Consider the following 21,832-nt stretch of genomic DNA (forward strand, 5'->3'; position numbering starts at 1 on the left):
TGTTGTTGTGTTGACGATGTCATTACTGCTTTCGGAAATGATGACATTATTAGTATTTTGGTAATGATTTGCTGCTCAACGCGTTGATGATGACATTACTGAAAATAGCGTTTATGGTGACATTGTTGATAACCATGTCGTTGACTTCCCACCTTTCACATAACGGCATTGGTTTGCAGGATCGTCTCACCTACACAATCACCAATGATGCACGCTGTCAAGAGGTGTTCTACATCGCTGCTGACACTGGTGTCGTCTTCCTGAAGGAGCTGCTGCTCGACGCACCAGAGAATCTGTTCACTGTGAGTTCTACCCTTGGTGTTACTGTTTGCTTTGTTGTTGTTTTGTGTTTGTTTTTATTTTGCCTGCTTGTGTATATTTGCAATTCGAATAATGAAAACAAATCGCCGCGATATTAAATCATTGTATTAACAACCAAAGTTTGCCCAACAAAGTTTCCGCTTTATCTCCCTTACTTCCTCCTTCCTTCAAGAAATCGAGGAGGGCTGAAGTCAGAGTAGTCGGAAAATCCTGTTGTAAATGCATGTCTATTTTATCCATGGACAGTGCACAGTGACCGTGTCGGACAACGGCTACCCGACAGCCCAGGTGGCTCAGGCCACGCTGTTGGTGGGAGTCACCAGGGATACCAGCGTCCCGGTCTTCACAGAGAATGCCGTCTACTCCACCACGGTGCCAGAAAACGTTAACGTCGCTTCTTCACTGCTCACCGTCAGGGCCACGCGCGCCAACCTCGTGGTAAGTCCCTGACATGCTTGTATCTTCTTGGAGTAAATGGGAAACGTTCAGATATTTATCTGCATATATGCACACATACGCACGCACGCACGTACACACATTCGCACACGCGCACACACACACACACACACACACACACACACACACACACACACACGTTCGCGTGCGTGCTTATCTTGTACTTGTTCTATATTCGCCAAAGATCATAAACATTACCATTAACAACTGTTATTTTGGTTCCTATAGTTGGACTTTAGTATTATTGCGTATTGATACAAAAGTGCAAATGGAGAATGCTTAAGAATGATGTACGAAGAGTGTATAACAAAGCCTCATATAATGCATTATTCTAGTTCTCTCGAACGAGGTTCAGACATGAGATGGGTGGATCTGATTTCAGGGTCGCATTTTTTACGAGGTAGTCGGCGACTACCCAGCTCCCAGCTTCTTCGATGTGAACAACGTAACTGGAGAAGTGCGTGTTGTGCAAGATCTGAGGGCCGACAATCTTCGACTGGCTGCTTACACAGTACGTGGCGTTCTATACGTTCATGGATACCATTCTCATGAACAAATAAGTTAGGACACACATGTATCGCCTAGAAATCGAGGATAAATTGGCGTTTAACAGGGAAACAGCAGTTGTTTGTAAAAGACAAAAAAAAACCATAAATTTTTGTGAATATTTTGAAATTCGTTTAGGACTGACGGTTAACAGACAAGAAGCTACTTTTTAAGTAGTATACAATATGTGCATTTTACTGATCTCTGAGCTGATTAAAAAAGTAAAACACTAAAAAACAATCAACGAAAGTAATCATTCTGATTATGTGAAACTCACATTGAAGCAAAACAAAACAAACTAAAACAGCAAAGATTTTTTTAACTGCAACAAATATGCCTATCTTTGAGAAGGCTTGAAAGTTTTGAAAATGTAAATTGGCAGAAAAAAAGGCGGCTTGGAGTATCGATTATTTTCGAGTAATGATTTAAAACTCATGAAAAGGAATCAAGTTGTAAAGAGTCACGAATGCATATTGTTGTGATGTTGCAAAAGGTCCGATACTATTAAGCATTGTGTGTTCTGACTGTCTGCCTTCTGTCCCTGCAGCTCCGCATCCGTGCCTATGACACTGCAGCCAGCTACCTGACTGCCACAGCGGAGGTGTTCATCACTGTGTTGCGCAACTTGAACAGGCCAGTCTTCTTCCCGTCTGTCTACCGCAAGACAGTCAGAGAGGACATTGTGGTTGACACCTACATCGAAAAGCTCAACGTCTCCGATCCTGATGGCGTAAGTATGATCAGATATAAAGGCTGTGGTCACTGTAGCATGAGTGCAACTAATACTTGGATAGTAGTGAGAACACGTAATGTGGTCTTGTAACTGGCATACCAGTTAGGTCATACTGTGCAGTACTAGTAAATATGAATAGATTGTCATGTTAACTTATAATCCTCTAGGCGTTTATCGTTGTCTGCATGCTTTTCTAATGTGCGTCATTGAGATGCACGTCGGTTTTACTTCTGGAAGGGAAAAAATGAATCACTTTCAGATTTATTCTGCGTAACAGCTGTTTTCTGTACGTTATGTCATTCAGTGTGCTAAGCAGCCGTCGTTTTCTGTTCGAACAGAACACTGTGACGTGCCAGATCTCGGGAGATTCTCTCGCTCAGAGGTACTTTGCCATTGACCCCACCACCTGCCTGATCAGCGTGAGGGAGTCCCTGGAGAACGACCTGCAGCGGACAACAGAATACACGGTGAGTAGTTCTGCACCTCACCTGTTGGTCGTGTGGTCTTGTTGAGACTGGGAGGACAGACAGCTTTGTGACTTCTCCCATTGGCAAGCTTGAAAAGTTTGTAACTGACAGGGTTGAAATGGCGCGAGTATGAGGGTTGGAAGATTTGTAAATGTGACGTTCGAAAGGTTTTTGACACTGAGTGTTGAATAGTTAGTGATTGTGGTGGTTGAAAGGTTTGTGACAGCTATGATTGAAAAGTTTTTGAGAATAGTTGTTGAATTGTTTGACTTTTATAAATCAGTTATAATTCCACTGTCTGCTCTTTAAAAAAATATATTTATTCAGTTAATTCAGGTCAGTTCATAAGCTAGTTTCTTATATTTTCCATGATGTACTTCCATCTCTTCCGTATCACGGAATCTTCCTTATCCCATGCCTTTACAAATGTTTTCTTGTGCGTCCAGATCTCGGTAACAGCTCGAGACAACGCGGGCAGTAACCAGCAGTTCGCCTCAGCCTCGGTGATCGTGACGGTGCTGCGTGACCTGTTCTCTCCTCTCTTCAGCAACCTGCCCAGCTCCGTGGCTCTCAATGAACAGCAGGCTGTGGACAGAACCGTCTTCACTGCCACCGCTACGGATGCTGACCTCGAGGTCTGCACATCACACATTCTGGGTGTTTAGTTATTGGAAGATGCTGGAGAACACTTTGTTTTCTTTAATTTACTGCTGGCCAGTTTTCATATTCATATACCCGTATAAAAGATCCCCTAACTGACGTTGTATGCAAAACGTCCACAGTCCTATCCAAAAAGAATAACAAAAAAAGGATATGATAAAATATTTTTCACTTCATTGGAACCGCTTTGGGTTAACTGTTTGAGTGGATTTGAGTAAATAAGTAAATAAATAACCCAAGTCAGCTTGGCACGTCCAGTCAATAGCACTTTTACTGGCGAAGACACATTTTCTGTCCACAAATAGTGATAATAAGTTTCATTTCTCTTTTGAACTGTATCTTGCTAAGCCACCATAATCCTTTGTTTTGTATTTACGTATTGTCCCCTAAATGCTGAATTATTTTTTGAATGTTGTGTTCAGGGTGTGATCCGCTATGAACTGGCGGGTATCTTCCCAGTCCAGAGTTTCTTCGAGATCAACGAGGTGACTGGTGAACTGGTGCTCAGAAACAGTCTGCTATCAGACGGTGACGGACGACAGACGTACACAGTGAGTGCGCTAATCTTTTCACACTTTCACTTGTCTGTCAGGGACCTTGTGCAGTGCAGAACATCCCCTATTTCAGGTTCAGGATTGATAAATGGTGGCAGTAGCGTTGATGATGATGGTAGTAGTTATGATATTTTTGATAATGGGGAGATTGTGATAATCCTGACAACGACGATAGAAAACGTGTTGCACAGTGTACACAATTGATTTTAGCCTGTAAGCTATTTGTTGCTACTTTTGGGTGATACTGGCTTCATTGCAATTTTTAGACAAACTGAATGTAGACTGTGCCATCTCATTGCGTTGTTGTTTGATGCAGGCTCGCATCCAAGCTTATGACACAGTGTATCCCGACAAGCGCGCTGAGGCAGACTTAGTGATCAACGTTGTGCGAAATGCCAATGGGCCCAGTTTCTCCAGTGGGCGCTATGAATATAGTATCGCTGAGACCTTCCCTGTGGGCGACGTCATTGGTACTCCCACTGCCACTGATGCTGATGGGGTGAGTCATCATGGTCTTGTAACTGAGAGAGAGAGAGAGAGATTGTGTGTGGAATGTGAAAGAACAAGAGAGAGCAAAAAATAGAAATGTGTGTTTGTGCGCGCACATCTGTAAGTATGTGTGCGTGAATTTGTTTGTGAGAAAGACAACGATGTACAAGGATTTTACCGCCCTGTGTATTGTACTTTATGTTTCAGGACAAGATCATCTACACCAACTTGGGTACACCTGTTGACCAGGACCTGTTCTACCTCAGTCCAGACAGTGGCACCATTGTGCTCAAGTCCTCTCTGCAATCCACCACCAGGAGTCAGTATACGGTATGTAATTTAGTCAGCAAGACCGCCTTTCCTTATTATTTGACCTGCCCTCTTTCTTTGTCTCATTTTATTAGAGATAACGCTGATAAGGCAACTGCCGTACCTTCTGAGCTATCCTAATCCTCAGTTCCCACACACAAAGATACACGAGAGTGTAGAAAAAGATCCTCAAAGATAGGAAACGGATATTTGATAATAAAAAAAAAACAACATTTTTAATTAAAAAGCATAAGAAGAAATACCCCGAGGGATACGTTTTGAATTTAAGACAACCAATCAGACTCGCCCTGCTTCTGTTTCCATCTTCCAGCTTTATAACTTTTTGAAGCACTGCTGTCTTACAAAAGGCGGTGAAAGACTTGTAAGAAAAGTCACCATTTTTGTTCCTTCACGTTTCTGTCCCATTCTCTACTCAGTATACCGTGGATCTGTTTCCCCCTGTGCAGTTTGACATCCAGGCAGCGGATGACCGTGCAGCGGCCATCCAGAAGACTGTGCGCGCCACAGTGATCATCAACGTGCTGCGAGACAGCGGGCCCCCAGTGTTCCAGAACACGCCTTACGAGGTGCCCGTGCCACTCACCCAGGCCGTCAACACCACAGTCATCACGGTCTTGGCCATCGATCCAGACCTCAGGGTATGTGGGTTTATATATAGGTTTGGTAGAGAGAGTATTTGTGCGGTAGAGGGTTTTTGTGTGTGTGCGTACAGGCTGTCGTTTAGCCTGTATCTGGGTAGGTCTCTGTTTTGCTGTTTTTCTTTTTTCTTCCTCTAGGTATGCATTTGTGTATGTGTGTTTGGCTTTGTATGAGTATTTAATGGTGTGTGTATGTGTGTGTGTGTAAGTGTGAAGTGTCAGGGATGAAATGGTAGTTATATGAGTTTTGTTTTGAAAAAAACAAAGGAAGGAAATATAAGTAAGTTGCATGTGTGTTATTGAGTATGTTATTGTGTCTATGTGTGCAATTGTTCATGTGTTTATTATTACCATGGCAGAAATATGTACGATGAAGCTTTCTCTTTCTTTAAACATGTGTGTCTGTCCAACAGGGCAACATCCGATACCGCTTGGAGGGCTTCCAGCCAGGCCTGACTTACTTCACTTTGAATGAAAACACTGGTGCCATCAGCGTACGGCAGCCTCTGACAAGAAACTCACAAGTCTTCGCCTCTTACACTGTAAGCTGGTTTTAAAACCACGTTGGCCATCTGACAGAAATAGGGAGATAGAGACAGAGAGTGGTTGAGAGAAGTTGGAGTAACAGATGGAGTTTATAAACATGGCGTAAATCACATGCTGTCAAAACGGTCGAGATAAGGATGGGTTCGTAATCTGTCTTTAAATCCACAATATTTTGTTGGTGAGAAACTAGAACATGTTTCTAAGCCTTGTCTGTAACATATTTGCATGATGCCACAGAAGAAGATCATAAGTCAAGAAAACTGACGAGTTTTCGCGCTATCTGCCAAAAACTTACACGTTGATGAATAGTGTGGTAGTTGAGGTTAGGATGGCTGTGAAATGTTAGCGACCGTGTAAACTTGAGTGTTTCATAAATGAAAGTGTGTATGTGTACGCGCGCGCATGTGTGTGTGTGTGCGCGCGCCTGTGAGAAAGAGGGAGAGTACTACAGACGGACAGAGACAGAAACAGGAAAAAAGAAATCAGCTTTCTCATCTTTTCTACAAATCCACTTTTGTTTGAAAAGTAGGACATTACCCTCCCATTAAATAATTTGTGGGACGTTACCCTTCCTGTTAACATAATAAATTTATGTCATGTTATCATATTTTAATATATGTCGTTTTAGGCGAATCTAGTCCATTTGTCCATCATTTACTGGTCTTGTGCTTCATTCCTCAGCTGCTGGTTACGGCTCGAGACACCGGCAACCCGGACATTGTGGTGAGCGAGTTGGTGAAGATCAACGTTCTTCGGAACTTGTTCCCTCCAGTGTTCAGCCAGAACACCTACTCAGCCTCCGTGTACGACTTTGAGGCTGTGGGCTCCAGCGTCCTTAAAGTGGATGCCACTGACAGTGACATCACTGTGAGTGCTCTTCTGTTTGGGTAGGGTAGTTAGGAATGGGGCGCGGGGCAAAGAATTTGATTTTTGCAGTGATGGAGCAAGGAGAGTGGACTGTTCCATGCTTCATTATGCTTTGGAGAATAAGGAAGAAGGAGCAGTGTAATTATTCTTTACATCAGTGGCACAATGTAAGACCAAAACCTGTGTTTGTTTATTTAGTCTGCTTATATTGATGATCTGACCATACGTTCTGCACAATGCCCAATTGTACCCAAATCGGGTTTCTTGGATTAAAATGATTTTGAACCTTTAAAAGCCACAAACGTTTTTGGTTTTTTTCAAACATACCAATATGCACGCAGTTTAGATCGTCTTGAGACCCATCAGCATTATGAATGTACCGTTATCTGAAGCTTGCGCACCACCATCAGCCTTTGTGTTGTCTCCCTTCTTCAGGACCCAGAAAACCAGGTGACGTTTGAGATCGATGCCAATGCTCCAGCCAACGAGTTCTTCAACGTCGATCCCTTCACTGGCCTCATCCGTATCTCAAAGGACCTGACCGCGAGCGTACCATCTGTCTACAATGTGAGTTGGCTTCGTCCAGTCTTTGTATGAATCTGGCGTTGACTCCCAAAATGCAACAAGGATCTTAATTGATCAGTATATGCGAAACGATTTGAGTGCAACAGGTCGTACATAGATTGACCTGGTCTTCATATGTCCTTGTACGTTTTTATGTTTGTTTTGGTAAAGTTCGGCCTTGTAGATTACAGTTTCAGAAGAATTTGATGTGATTCATTTTTGTGGAAGAAGCAAGAGCTTGTCTTGTGTATCTTTCTTTGTTGTGTAATTCTCAGTACATTCACTACCAGATCATTAATTATACTGTTTGGCACAAACTTAGAATAAAACGCCATCGCTGACTAGAATGTCTCAAAGAGAGTGTGTTTTAATCAACAAGGGTTGATAAGACGTGTTTTCGTGTCTCATTTAAAAGACAGAAAAAGTAGTTGAAAGCCCTTCTCTGTTGTCACCAGTTCCGGGTGATCGCACGTGACTTGGGCGCCCTGAGCAAGACCAGCACGGCCAGTGTAGTGGTCACCATTCTACGTAACACAGGCCGACCTGCCTTTGTCCAAGCCCCCAATGCTGACGTCGTGGTGTCTGAGGCGATCTCGGTCCTGAGCACTATCGTCACTGTTAAGGCTGTGGATTCAGATCCCGACACGACCCCTAACGGTATCATCACTTACAGCATTGTCAGTGATGCCAACACCAGGACCTTCTTCCAGATTGACCCCGTTGTCGGAAACATCAGCGCCCGTGTGTCGCTCACTACTGCTCCTTTAGATGTCTACAGAGTGAGTAAATGGTTGATTTGATGGGAAATGATGGTTATGATGATTATCTTTAAGTTCAGATGTAAATGGAATAATTTGGATTATACACAACACATCGGCTTTGTGTAGATGTCGCAAAAGTACAGAAAAATATCTTAAAGAATAAATAGGGTGGTTACAGCAGTTTATTTTCCTGAGACAATTGTAAGCGAGCACATGGTTGGTGTGGTGTGTGTCGTTTATGACATTCTTGGTGTGGTGTGTGTCGTTTTTTTTCACTGCCCTGGCGTCGCTCATGATAACCTAGGATTGTTTGGTTCATATTTCAGTTGACTGTGCGGGCCTCTGACCAAGGTATCCCCACCCAGTCTAGTGAGATCACAGTGACCATCCGCATCCGACGTGAGGGTAACCCTGCCTTCTCTCAATCCGAGTACGTGGTCACTCTGCCCGAAGACACACCCTTGGGTACCAGCATCATTCAGGTCACCGCCACGGATCCACTGGCTGTAAGAGCTGCGTCCAGTTCTTTGTCGCTTCAATTTGCACTTGCAGAAATCTCTGCTTGTGTCTCAGCTTTTGCTTGAAGTAGCACGTACACTTTGTTTCTTTTAGAGATACACACAGAAAATGATACTTTACAAAGGTCGCCTGCTTGAAAACGTCTGTATTGTATGCATGCAGTCTTCTGAATTACTGAGGCTTTTTTGTGGTCGCAGTTTTGATTGTATATTTGAAGATGAATATCTGTGTGTGTATGTGTATGTGCCAATGCATGTGTGTGTGTGTGTGTGCGCGCGCGCGAGCGCGCGTGTGTGTGTGTGTGTGTGTTTAGCAAATGAAATGCAAGTTTATTCTCAAGGGCTGTAATTACATATTTCAGTGTTACAATATTTCACACATTTTGTGTTTACAAAACACAAGACATATAATTATATATATCATTTTATAGGCGTACTCGTTTTAATTTCAACAAAATATTTAACAAGTTTCAAATATGGGACAGGCGATGAATTTTTTTTTCCATTCTGTCTCATTGAGATCGCCGTGGTAAATTCACCATCTGTAATCAACATGATGATGGCATTGTGTTCCAGCGTGCATTGGAGTATGAGATCACAGGAGACGGCCTTGCTTCCACGCTGTTCAGACTGGATGTGGACACTGCCCTCATCACCCTGGCTCAGAGTCTGAGGTCTGATGATGCCAACTCCTTCGTGGTGAGTCTTCGCTTTCTCCTTATAACTTGCTAAGGAAGTCCGTCTGTGATATATTCCTCGTGATCACATGAAGAGCGAGGGAATTTGCAGTTGTGGAGAGTAGAGTTGTCAAAAGCATTACTCTCTGAATGTGAATATAGGTATTATTTGAAACATTACCACTTTATTAATTTTCTCTGGAAAAAAAAATACCAGCAAACCCAAATCAGAGACTTTCTTACCTGTTTATATATGTGTTTTTTTTTTTTTTGGGGGGGGGGGTTATGTTTTTTTGTTTGTTTTTTTTTACATTCTTTGTATATTTTAAGGTGACATGAAACAATGCAGCATGTTGAACAGAAATCATGCAGTTATTCATGGGCAACACAATTGAAATGAAAGCATGACACGAGCGTCTCGTGTAAAGATTTTGTGTCATGAAGTTGCATAAGTAAACGTCGTGTATCCCTCATTTGAAAGTGACAAAGAATCTCACATCTGTGTTTAGTTCTGAAAATCTGATTAAAAATAACTTTTTCTGTATTTTACACAGATTCGCCTTGTCGCCTTCCGGGTAGATGACAACTCTGTACGCACCACTGTTATCATCAGAGTGCTGGTGACTCGCAATGCCAACGATCCTAGCTTCCTGCACGGAGATATCTCCATCACCCTCAATGAGGACCAGCCCTTGGGGGTGGCTTTCCTCAAAGTCAACGCTACCGATTCCGACTCAGTGAGTCTAGTGTTTGCTTTGCGGACTTGTGTGCGAACTATTTGTGTATATGTGTTTGTATAAATGCTTTATGTGGAGGGATTATTATGAGATATGTGCGTTGATGTATGAGCATGGGGTGAACGAGGAAAGTGAAACAAGTCAGGGAAATTTTCACTAGACATTGATAATATTTAATCCAGCTGAAACCAACAAAACCATTGCTGCTTCCAGCAAGATGTGTATCTGTGCTAACTGAAAATATCCAAATCTTTAGAATTTTTCTCACGTATCCATTAACAGGTAACTGTCTTAACAAAGACTTTCAGCTTTGAACAGGTACAATTTTCAATGCTACCGGTCAGTTTAGAGTCAAGTGAGTGCAATGTGTTTGAGTATCGAAAACGGGATATTGTTGAAATATACTCATTGACATTTTCTCAGGGCGAGAACGGCGCTATCACGTACAACATCGATGGCGAGAAGTCAGAGCCAACTTACGTGAATCAGTACTTCTACGTCAACCCTACCAGTGGTGCGCTGGCCGTGTCTTCTCGACTGAGTGATGACACCAACATGCCTGTGCTCTATGTGGTGAGTTCTGGTGACCTGTTCACCTGGGTGTCACTATTTCATATCTCTCCATTTCTTTCTATACCATTCCAACGATAAATAAGTAGCTTGCTGCTCTGACACTTAACATAGATTTTGATTTTTTTGTTTGTTAAATGTGAAAAAGAGAATTGTTTTGACTAATATTTTTTTGTTTTTGTTGTTGCTTTTGTGTTTTGTTTGGTTTTGGGTGTTGTTGTTGGGTTTGATTGTTTTTGTTGTGTGGCAGATCCTGCAGGAATTACACGAAAGTCATGAAGGCTTTGACTTTTGCTTGATTTTTTTTAGGGAAAAATGTATTGATTGACAAATATATTCACTTCCTTAGTGCTTTGCATCGTTAGTGGGTTGTTTTTTTTTAAGTATCTTTAGTGGTGTCGATAGTGGTTGTTTTTCTTTGCAGTATACTTCTTCAAGTGTGTATATACCATATAAACTGGTATCGAATTAGCCTATGCGGATTACATAGGCCTACACGTCCATTGGGAATTGCAAATTCAGAAACGTACACTTTTGTCTGTTTGCCAGCTGTACGTGGTTGCCACTGACAACGGCGTGGTGCGTCGATCATCCTTTATCCGTGTCCGGGTAACAGTGGTGCGTAACCGTAACGGCCCTGTCTTCTCCCAGTCTGTCTACAACGTCACTGTGGATGAGACTATTGGCGTCTCGCAGTCCCTGGTCCGTGTCACCGCCTCTGATGCCGATGCTGTAAGTGGCCTGTGTTTCTAGAATAACATGCCGTAGCAGCTGTTTACTGCATAGGGAGCGAACACTGGGGATGAATATTTGTTAAGCGTGTGTGTGTGTGTGTGTTTGCGTGTATGTGTATGTGTGTGTGTAGTAAAGGGGGAAGAGGGGTAGTGATGGGAGTAAGGCAGGTGATGGTGTGTGTGTGGGTATGTACAGTTATTGGCTTGATCACTTTGCATGAATGTTTGATTTTGTTTTCATGTGTTTTCGAAATTTCTTTTTGAAGTAACATGGTTATTTAACTCCTAATCTCGCACATTTCATTTGTTTTTAAATCCGTCAAAATCACAGAACTACGTTACACGAAATAAAGTGAACAATTAAAACACATCTTCGTTATACTGTGAGAAGTATTTTATAAATACCTACATTTTAAAGAGTTTAGAAGATTGTGTTCTTTATTACTAGCTTAAAATACCTACATTTTAAAGAGTTTAGAAGATTGTGTTCTTTATTACTAGCTAAATATAATTAAAGGCGGAAAATGAAAAGTATAATCGACAATTCCAACATGAGTGAGATCACCAGCCTTGATAATGAATGACACCACTCAACAGCAGATGTAAGGTCAGAAGGCGAAAGGCTGACAGAGAAGTTGAACAAGTGAAACACATGTTACAGTTCCATAACAGAAACGGTTTATTAAAAGAAAAAAAAAAGCAAACATGTTTTAGCTCGTGTTTCTAGTTAATAAATGAATTAAATGTCATTGAGGTATCTGCCTTTTATCATCACATAAATGATTTATCATAGGAGATGACAGACGTGTTTTGGTTCGTGTTTTTACTGAATGAACGGAATAGATGCCATCCAGCAATATACGTTTTCGATGATTTATCATTTGGAAATAGCAGAAATGTTACCATTTTTTTCTGTTTCAGGGATGAATTAGATGTCAGTTAGTGCTGTAGTTTTTCAGTGATATATCACCATGAAATAATAGACATTTTTTGTGTTTCTGCTTAATGAGTGGATTCGATGTTATCACAGAAATGATTTACCACTAACAAACAGGTTATTTTGTGTTTCTGTTTGTTTCTTTGCAGACGTATTTTCATTTCTTTGATAGTCTGTCGTGTTGTTCTGAGCTGGGATGGGAATTTCATACTCACATCTTTTAAGTGGGTATTTTGTATGTTTACGTTTATTTTACATGTGATTTTCGAAATGTGTGACCCTAAGCAGACCATGATTGCTACTGTCTTGTTACAGGACCGCATCACATTCTCCATGCTGAGCTCAGTACCGGCGTCCATTTACTTTGACGTGGATTCCAGCTCGGGCATTGTCCGAGTGAGGAACTCACTGCTGCTGGACAGCACCACCCTCTATACCATGGACATCCAGGCTGTCGACAGTCCAGTCCAGGGGGCTTCACCCAGGAGCGCCCTCGCCCAGGTCATCGTGAACGTGCGCCGTAACCCCAACACCCCTGTTTTCGATCAGGACTCCTACAACGTCACTGTGTCTGAATATCTCCCAGTGCGCTCTGTTGTGCAGCAGGTCCTTGCCACAGACGCCGATCCAGCTAACACACCAAGTGGACAGTTGCAGTACAGTATTGTCAGCGTGTCCTATCCAAACCCTCAATTTAACATCGCTCCTCAGGCAGCCAACTTTTTCATTGCTAGTCCCACATCAGGAGACATCATTTTAGCGCAGCAGCTAGCACAAGCTCGGGTTCCTGACGTGTTTTACATTACCATTGAAGCTTCAGACAGCGCCATTCCACCCAAGTCGGCGAGAGCTACGCTGACTGTCAATATTGTGCGCAACATCCATCGTCCCACCTTCACTGAACTGCGATACGGTGCTACCATTGAGGACTCATGGGCAGTGGGTCGCACTTTGTTCACCGTCACTGCTGTGGACAAGGACGACAGTGAACCGTTTAACAGGGAGACCAACAACGCCTACTTTGATTACATCATCGACGAAAACTACCCGTTGGCCGAAACCTACTTTGGAGTGACCCTGGATGGCGTGGTATACGTGCGCAACAACTTACTGCTGGACGACACCACTTCTTACTTCTTCTATATCATCGCCATCGACAGAAGCTGGCAGCCACTCAGTAGCCGAGCCCCCGTCACAGTCAACGTCACCAAGACCAACGTTGTCCGCACCATTGGCTTCACCAGTCTCTTCCATTACTGGCAAATCCTGGAGACCACTGAAGACACGGTCTCTGTCAGCAACGAATACATCTTGGACATTGCTAATATTGACCAAGGACGTAATTTCTTTTGTAATATTGTTCTCATTAATGGTGTGGGCGTATTTGATGCCATCTTCACCACCCGAGTAACCTCTGACAAAAAGTGCATAGTTACTCGTGAAAAAATTTTGGATCGTGAACAGACTGGGTTCTACAACTTGACCATCCAAGTTGGCTACAGCAGCATTGGTAAGCGTAGTGTAGGCAGAGTCAAGCGACAGATAGAAAACGTCTACAACACTTACTCATACACGTACTTGCTGGTCAGTGTTCTGGATGTCAATGACAATGCACCGCAGTTTATGTTCCCCGTCTACCCACAGAATACTGCAGCTGTATACGTTTTTGCTGTCTCCAGTGTAGCCGAACCAGGGACATTCATTGGTCAAGTTATGGCCAGTGACCCAGATGATGGTAGTAATGGAGATGTATCAGTTCAGTTGTCCCAGACAAACAACAACCCCTTCTACTTGGATGGCAATGGGAACCTGTACAACACCATCAGGTTTGGTATGCAGAATAATATGCAATCGCGGTACGTCTTATCAGCCACAGCAACCGACAATGGAGTCCCTGCCCAAGTCCGGGCAACCGACGTCCATGTGAACATCATCGTGGACAAGAACCGCTTCATTCTGGTCCTTGACAATGTTCTGCCCAACGAGGTGGTGCCATTCAAAGAATCTCTGAGGCAAGACATTCAAGCCGCCTTCGGCCAGATCGCCATCATTGAATCCATTCAGCAGCGGCTGGTGGTAACGAGCGGCGAACTGGACATCGACCTGACAGGCACTGACGTGGTCTTTGTCCTGGCAGACTATCAGACCTTCCTGCTGTACGAGAACACAGCCTTGGACGTCACCTTGATTCTCCAGACGCTCCGCCAGAACATCAACGTGGGAAGAGTGGTGGAAATCCGAAAGCCTTTCGACCTGACGGTGGTCACTGGCCTTTCCCAACGACTCTCAGACAGTGCCGCTATTTCTGATCTGGGCCAGTTCGCCTTCTCCATCGGCAAACCTATGACCAAGTCTCACGTCTGGTGGACAGATGACCCGTGGTCCGCCCTTGTTGCCCTGGGCGGCATCGTCATCGTCCTGGGAATTGTGGCTCTTATCGTCATTGTCAGGTCCTACACCAGGTGAGGGAGAGCTTTGTCTGATTTATTTGCTCAGTCCCCACATTCCTTTCGCGCAAACATAGATGATGATAATGAAAATGATGATGATGATGATTGAACCAACCGCTGTGGCGAAGTGGTTAGGTTACAGACTATCATTATCGGATATCTCTGCCCGATGCCGGCTCCTACTCTATGGACTCAAGTGGGAAGACTGGGACCACACAGTTAAGGGTCATGCACTTCACTGTTGCATATTAGTTTCTTGACCATCACTGCAGGTGGCTTTGTCGCGCACCTGGGCGATGTTAGGATGTATTAAGAACGGAAGTGTAAGAGTACAGCCTTGCAACGAAGTTCCAAGTCTTTATGAACCCCCATAGCTGAAACATCAACATCCTCGCCATCATTGAAAATGAACAAATTGTCTCAAAGGTTTTGGAGTTTTATGTTGCCTTGCTAACCGAGTTTCAAATTCTGCACACCGCTCATGTTTTTGGTGAGTCTTAAGGCAAATTAAATATCGGCAGCTTCATAGGGGACTGTCATTGGACGGACATTGTGGCAGCCTTTGACCCAGGAGTCGTACCAGAAGACTAGCTATTCGACTAGGCGATTAAGCGACGGTAACTCATCAGCAGTTTAGGTCTCCTCTGGTGCGTGGTCACTTGGAAATTTTACATTGAAAGCTCATTGGGACTGCTAGCATAGATTCTATGGCAGACAAGTCTGATGATGGGGAACTCGAGATGAGCGGCGTAGGTATTACACCATCGGAAAGACAGAGACCCCCCCTCCGCCCCTCACACACACACACACACACACACACACACACACACACACACACACACCAAATGAAAAAAACAACAACCAGTAATGGCCCACAAGAGAACAATAAACACTAATCCAAACGTATTGATACACAGATTGGTTGAGGATAAGTTAAATTTTATTTTAGAGAAAAACAGTGTTGAACAAATCTGATGAAAAATTAAAATTTGTATATTGTTTTAAATCACTTATGATTGTCATTTCTAGTCCTCATTACATTTTTGATGAAGGTCATGCGTAATTGTTGATTTTTTTTTTTACAGGTACAACAGCTACATGAGACATTACAGAGTGTACCATGCTACTATGGCCAGCGCTGACTTCACTGAGCCCCCAAGCTTTCTCCGGGAGTATGAGACTCAGGTATTTTCTCATAATTTCTGTGCTTGGTTTTTCACTGTTTTTTGCATTCATGGAGTCAAATGTAGCGCACATGAATGGTATTTACATGTTTAGATAATCGGACTCATAATTTAAGTACTTCTTACGTGATATTCAACACAACTTGTAGAACTAAATATAACATGCTGCAGCATGAGTTCCGATTTCAAGATCAGCATGAATAAGACTGAAAGATGCCTTGAGGACAAGGGAGTGTTTCAGTCATCTGTATGTATCACACACACGCAAACGCACCTACACACGTGGACGCACGTTCTCACACCTCCGCCCCCCTACCCCCCCCCCCCCCCCGGCCCCCCTCCACACACACACACACACACACATCCCCACCTACCGAACCCCCACCACCATCCTCAAGCGCTCGTCGCTCTGACGAGCACCGCAGTCAAACAGATCAGTAGATCGCGGTATGTGTAGGGTCATTGCCGTGATCACGAATCCAACAAGCAGAACTGCAGTGGACTGTGATGGTTGCAGAGCCTGAACATGTACGTGCCGCCGGACGAAACGGTGCAGGAGCTGGGTGAGATCAACATGGCCTACCAGCAAGGAGGAGCGGGAGCCGGGGCCACCACCAGCTCTACCGTTCAGAATCCCGTCTATGGAAAGTGAGTCAGTGAGTGCATCTTGCTCTTTTGTTGTTGTTGTCGTGGTGGTGGTGGTTTTGGGTTTTATTCTTTGCTTGATGTTTTGATTTGCTTCTCTTACCCTGCTTGTCGTCATGGATGTTTCATTCACTGCACTTTTTATTTTATACTAATTAACGTTTCTTTTCTCTCGGCTTCAGCCTAAAGACGTTGTCCGTGTAATAAATAATGTTGGGAATGCTCCGTTTTGCTAAAAATCTTTGTGGACAATGCTTGTTCACACACACGCACGCACGCACACACAGACACACACACACAAAAATCATGCAGACATAGACACACACACACACACAAAAATCATGCAGACATAGACACACACGCTGTCTCACACACACAGAGACTCACCTCCCACCCCCACCCCCACCCCCGACACACACGCACACATACGTACACACACATGCACACACATACATTCTCTCTCTCCCTCACACACACACACACACACACACACACACACACACACACACACACTCACTCACACACCCCGTAAGAGAGAATCAGTGTGAGGCACATACACTCAAACACGCAGTTGACGCCATTGAACTTTTTGCTGTTTTAATTTAGTGTCGACGATTGTTTCCATTTATTGACACGAGTTGAGTATAACAATCAGTCTTCATCGATCTGATCTTCCTTATAATCACACGTATTAATCACACTGACTTACTGATTGTATTTATTTTTTCCTTTAATACCAGAATAGTGTCAGAAATTTTATCATTATAAACTGTTTTGAAGAAAATCTTGGTTTTCACCGTTGTAGACTGAATGAAAGTCATCAAATTCAGAGGACATAAAAACGATATCTTTCGGTACAAGTTGGCTGTCATTTGTGGCCATTCCAGTTTTGACATTTTTTGCCTTTCTGGCATCTAACCCTCTTCTGTGTCGGTTAAGTGCATCAAATTTCTAAATGATGCTACAGAACCCGTGTCTTTTCCCACAGTGATCAGTTCACATGAACCACAGTGTAAATCAACATGTTGAACATTCTTTCTGGTGCTATATTAGCATAAAACCATGACATTTCACATTTTTACAAAAGAAATGATGTTCTCCCTTATAGTGAAGTTATCAAGGAAAGTTTGTTCATTTCGCTATCTTCGAGTCCCAGTACTGGAATCTTTGGTCATGTTAACCCGGTTGGAAGGTTTTTTGAAGAGAAAAGAATATAACATTTGAAAACGATTATCATAATGGAACAAGCTTCAATAAAACATATACTGCAACAATAAAAGCTCCAAGAGGAACGAAATGTTTCTACGAGATACAAATTGGAAAAAACAGAACTACCAAATGCCTGTAAAAATTGGGACTTGATTTTTGAAAACAAGTTTGATTGGATTTTTTTTTTTTTTTTTCAATACAAGAAAAATCCAAGAGATAAGATTAAAATGTGTTCAGATGATCATATTCTTGTGACACAATTCTGTGCTGATGAAGATGGGAGTACTCCCAGACAGTAAGTGTAATTTCTGCAAGAATATAAAGATACAGTTCTGCCTTATCTGTGGAAACTTTTTTTAACAGAATTTGTAAGACATTTGAAAGAAAAGTCTTTACATTGTGACAAACTTACTCTAAATTATGCACTAGTGCTTTTTGGACATAGCAAAATAAAAACTGACGGATGTTTCTCACATATTTTATTGATTGATATTAAATTCTATGTACCCAAATGTAGGACCAACAAAGTAAAACCATAACAATATTTTTAAGATCTCAAGCAGGCATATAAAGTAGACAAGTGTACTTTTAATATAACTATGGAACATAACGAATTTGTGCAAAAATGGTCTCCATATACATGTTTAATACAAGATTAAGCTGTATAATGTCACCGTGGAATTATGTATATTGAATATGTATCGTTCTGCTCGCATCATGTTGTTGTGGACTTGTCATTGTGTAGAACATCATTATGTCTTTACCATGTACGTCTTCTAATGCACAAAGTATATAAATTTTGTATCTGTAAACTTTTTTCTGAATACAAAATGTTGGGAAAAAAATCTTCAGCCAGTGAAATATGTTCCTGACTCCTTTCAGATGAGATAAACGTTAATTTCTTGGGTTTTTGACTCATGTGTGTACGGAAAATAAGTCCGTAATGTAGCCATGTTTCGGTGTGTGTGTGTGTGTGTGTGTGTGTGTGTGTGTTTGATCATATTCAAATGTTCCCATTTTCTCAAAAGTGATCGAAAATCCCAACGGGCAAATGATAGATATCAATAAAACTTACCCAGGCTTCACCTTTAGAAGGATTCTGCTCATCAGCAAAGTTAAGAAACCCTGATTAACGCTTCATGAATGATTTTAACATTTGAAAATAATGCTTTTATTGTACAAACAATACTTATGCCTGTTTATTTCTACATTATTATTTTATTTTTTTATAGAACCTGTCAAGATAAGATCAGATTTATTTCAGTTTTTAATATCCGTGCACGTTTTACGACAGCATGGAAATAGTTTTCGAATTCTACTTGGCCTGCTCACGATGATCAGTATCTGATGATTTGATAAACGCTGTAAAATTCAACAGGCAACCGAGTCTGAGCAGATTTTTCTTTTGATATGGTGAAGACACACTGACCGGAACTTGTCACCTACAAGAAATCGGAAAATGATCAATTCGCGTAGAATCAGCACTACGTTTTGGTTGGTTGTTTCTTGTTGTTGTTTTAAGTGCAGATATGATATTATTCCAGTCCGTTTACAATTTCACAATTATTTTTGCAATCACAAATCGAATGTGGTGTTTAAACTGATAAAATATAACTGTAAAGATCTTTCTCTGTCTCTGTCTCTCTTTCTCTCTCTCTCACATTAATTTTATTTGCATGATTGATCATTTGCTTTTGATTAATGTGTATGCAACTTAATTTCCACCAGCTTTCAACAGGGATGCATGCATTATTCATTATTAGATTTCTCGTTCAGGTTTTGTTTTTTTGTTGTTTTTTTTGTTGCTGTTGTTTGTTTTTTTTTGCTGTTGTTTTACCGGAGTCTGTATAGCTGCTAATGGTAGCCCAGTTATGCATGACAAGATTATTGTTACACGTTGGTGGCTTGCATGCGGTGCTTTGAAACTGACACGCGTGGGGTGCTTGCTGTGTTTGTCATGTGCAGGGTGCTCTACTGATCCATCTCACCACTGACCGACCTCCTCCTTTCCATCCTCCTTCCCTTCCCCCCGTCATCGTCATGTCCGTCTTTTTCCCTGCTTGCTTACAGACAAGACGAACCTCAGCCCATGGGACATCAGGAGGGAACAACCGTCCTCTGAGGTCGTCTGTCTCAGAGGACTGTCATCTGTTGTCTAGTGTTGTCACCTTGCCTACCAACCCGGCTTTGAATTTTATCGGTCCGTTTGTTGTGTGAAAAAGGGTTTCGTCTGTGTCGTGCAGCTTTTGATTTGCTTTTTGTTTGTTCCTGAGACTGATATCGTTCTAGTATAATCTTCTGTCCAATTATTCTTTAATGTTGTTTTTTTTTTGTTTGGTTGGTTGTGTTGTTGTTTTTTGTTGTTGTTTTTTTTTTTAACTCGTTGACGGGCTGCTTTGAAGAAGTTCTGTCCATGTGTATCCTCGTGTTGTTTGTACACTGTGTTTATTTTCATGAACATTTTCTATCTCAGTATCAGTGTATGCTTAGCAACTTTTTTATGTTTAATAAAGATATGTTTTGCATTCATTAAATCGCAATTTGTGTTGCTATCTGATATCTGTCACACAACTACCTCCTCTCTCTCTCTCTCTCTCTCTTTGTCTGTCTGCCTCACTCTCTCTCTCTCTTTCGCTGTGTGTGTGTGTGTGTGTGTTTCTCTGTCTCTGACTCTTGTCTGTCTCTCTCTCTCTCATCATTCTCTGCTTAATCGTTTTTTTTTAAACAAAACAACATAATTACACAGTTAGCTATGTAAAAACTGTGTTCTGAAGTGTTGTGGTTCGATTCCAAGAGAGAGAGGGAGCAGACAGGGGGATATAGGATCAACTGATGATGCACTCACTCACTCTCTCCTCACATCAATAGCAGGGCCACATGGAGTGGTTTTTATAGAGTGTTTACTTTACAGCACACACATTAAGCAGTTCACCCTACTTAGCAAAAGCAACACACGCTAAGGCAGCACACACTGCCTACTTCAAGTACTTCCTACAAGCAGCATCTACAAGCAGCATCTACAACTACAAGCAGCACCTCACATCACTGATCAGTCAGTCAGCCTGTGTCAGTCAGTTTTTCTGGGAGACAGCTAAGAACTGGCTTTGCTGACTGGTTTTATCCCTCCCCACAACATACTGTGTATACTAATGCAAGCTACAACACTCACTCCCCCAACTAGTTGAACCGAAATAACCAATCTTTGCTTGTCCTAGTGACGCTATGCGAATGACTGACAGATTCACTGCTTTATCCCGATTCGTCCAGTTCAACAGATTGATCTGATTTGCTACAATTCAGCCCACTTGTTTCTACACACATTCTGTGACAAGTTCACTGGTTTACGTCACAAAGAGATTGGGGAGACAGGAGAATACAACTCTCGGCATGTTAGCCGGCATGATCAAAGTTCACATTAGCATAAATTCTCCCTTCTAATGTACCGGAAGTTCCGCCATCTATCTCAGCCGTGCTTGTGAAAAGGGGAGATGGGGAACGACTTGAAAGACAGGCCGCTACACGGGATGTTCCGCTCAGCACGGGGATTGTGGCAGACATCACACAACCGCACGTGTTCCTACAGTTGGGACTGGTGTCGCGGTGTCGCGGACCAAAGGCGCCAACTAGGGAGTGGGGTGGGGAGGGTGGAAGGAGGGAGGGTGGCACGGTGTTGGCGAGACCTCAAAGACTCGACTTTGGATGGAGCGGGAAGGGAGATAAGAAGGGGGGGATGGGGGGGTGAAGGGATGGGGAGGGAAGGGGGACAGAGTGTGGGTGGTGGGGGGGGGGGTGACACTGTTGGCACACTATAACAGCTATACAAAGTTTAGATATACAAAACAAGTTTGTTCCTGATATCTCAGTTTGTGTTATAAAACAACAGCAACAATAAGGCACAATCATTAATGTACAACCACAATCAGACCTTCCCAGTATAAAACAGCGAAAATAGCACTAAAGTAAAAAATAAATAAATAAATAAATAAAATTAAAAAAAGCAATAGATCCTAGTGCTTACTAATTTTTTTAATTTTTTTTAAAATTGTTTTCAGTCAATGCAACACATTACAAAAAATAAAAAATTCAAATACGATATGTTAGCTATGATTGACGCTAAATCTCAGTATGGTTGAAATATGTGGCATAAATACGCATGAGCACTCAAAAGGCCGATCGCCACGCACACGTTGGCGATGGTACTATGGGTGAAATATGCGGCATAAAAATGCAGCAGCACTC

At 42.4% G+C, this 21,832-nt stretch overlaps 2 protein-coding genes across 2 annotated transcripts in view; one reads left to right on the plus strand and one right to left on the minus strand.

Moving 5' to 3' along the window:
- LOC143292258 (protocadherin Fat 4-like) overlaps positions 1-19,571 on the plus strand; it is a 36,790-nt gene extending 17,219 nt beyond the window's left edge. The window contains exons 24-46 of the mRNA XM_076602446.1: positions 180-302; positions 568-759; positions 1,160-1,288; positions 1,871-2,053; positions 2,395-2,523; positions 2,970-3,158; positions 3,606-3,734; positions 4,054-4,236; positions 4,434-4,556; positions 5,003-5,194; positions 5,608-5,736; positions 6,422-6,607; positions 7,043-7,174; positions 7,627-7,950; positions 8,259-8,438; positions 9,027-9,149; positions 9,682-9,864; positions 10,288-10,437; positions 10,984-11,166; positions 12,421-14,567; positions 15,641-15,740; positions 16,257-16,387; positions 19,559-19,571. Of these exons, the coding sequence (XP_076458561.1) occupies positions 180-302; positions 568-759; positions 1,160-1,288; positions 1,871-2,053; positions 2,395-2,523; positions 2,970-3,158; positions 3,606-3,734; positions 4,054-4,236; positions 4,434-4,556; positions 5,003-5,194; positions 5,608-5,736; positions 6,422-6,607; positions 7,043-7,174; positions 7,627-7,950; positions 8,259-8,438; positions 9,027-9,149; positions 9,682-9,864; positions 10,288-10,437; positions 10,984-11,166; positions 12,421-14,567; positions 15,641-15,740; positions 16,257-16,387; positions 19,559-19,571 (5,553 nt within the window). The remainder of the gene's footprint in view (positions 1-179; positions 303-567; positions 760-1,159; positions 1,289-1,870; positions 2,054-2,394; positions 2,524-2,969; positions 3,159-3,605; positions 3,735-4,053; positions 4,237-4,433; positions 4,557-5,002; positions 5,195-5,607; positions 5,737-6,421; positions 6,608-7,042; positions 7,175-7,626; positions 7,951-8,258; positions 8,439-9,026; positions 9,150-9,681; positions 9,865-10,287; positions 10,438-10,983; positions 11,167-12,420; positions 14,568-15,640; positions 15,741-16,256; positions 16,388-19,558) is intronic.
- Positions 19,572-20,476: 905 nt separating this feature from the next.
- LOC143292852 (uncharacterized) overlaps positions 20,477-21,832 on the minus strand; it is a 10,000-nt gene continuing 8,644 nt past the window's right edge. The window contains exon 7 of the mRNA XM_076603478.1: positions 20,477-21,832. This exon is cut by the window's right edge and continues 91 nt beyond it. Within this exon, the coding sequence (XP_076459593.1) occupies positions 21,793-21,832 (40 nt within the window). The 3' untranslated portion in view covers positions 20,477-21,792.

This window comes from Babylonia areolata, chromosome 18, assembly GCF_041734735.1.
Source record: "Babylonia areolata isolate BAREFJ2019XMU chromosome 18, ASM4173473v1, whole genome shotgun sequence".
In the NCBI taxonomy this organism is placed as follows: Eukaryota; Metazoa; Mollusca; class Gastropoda; order Neogastropoda; family Buccinidae; genus Babylonia; species Babylonia areolata.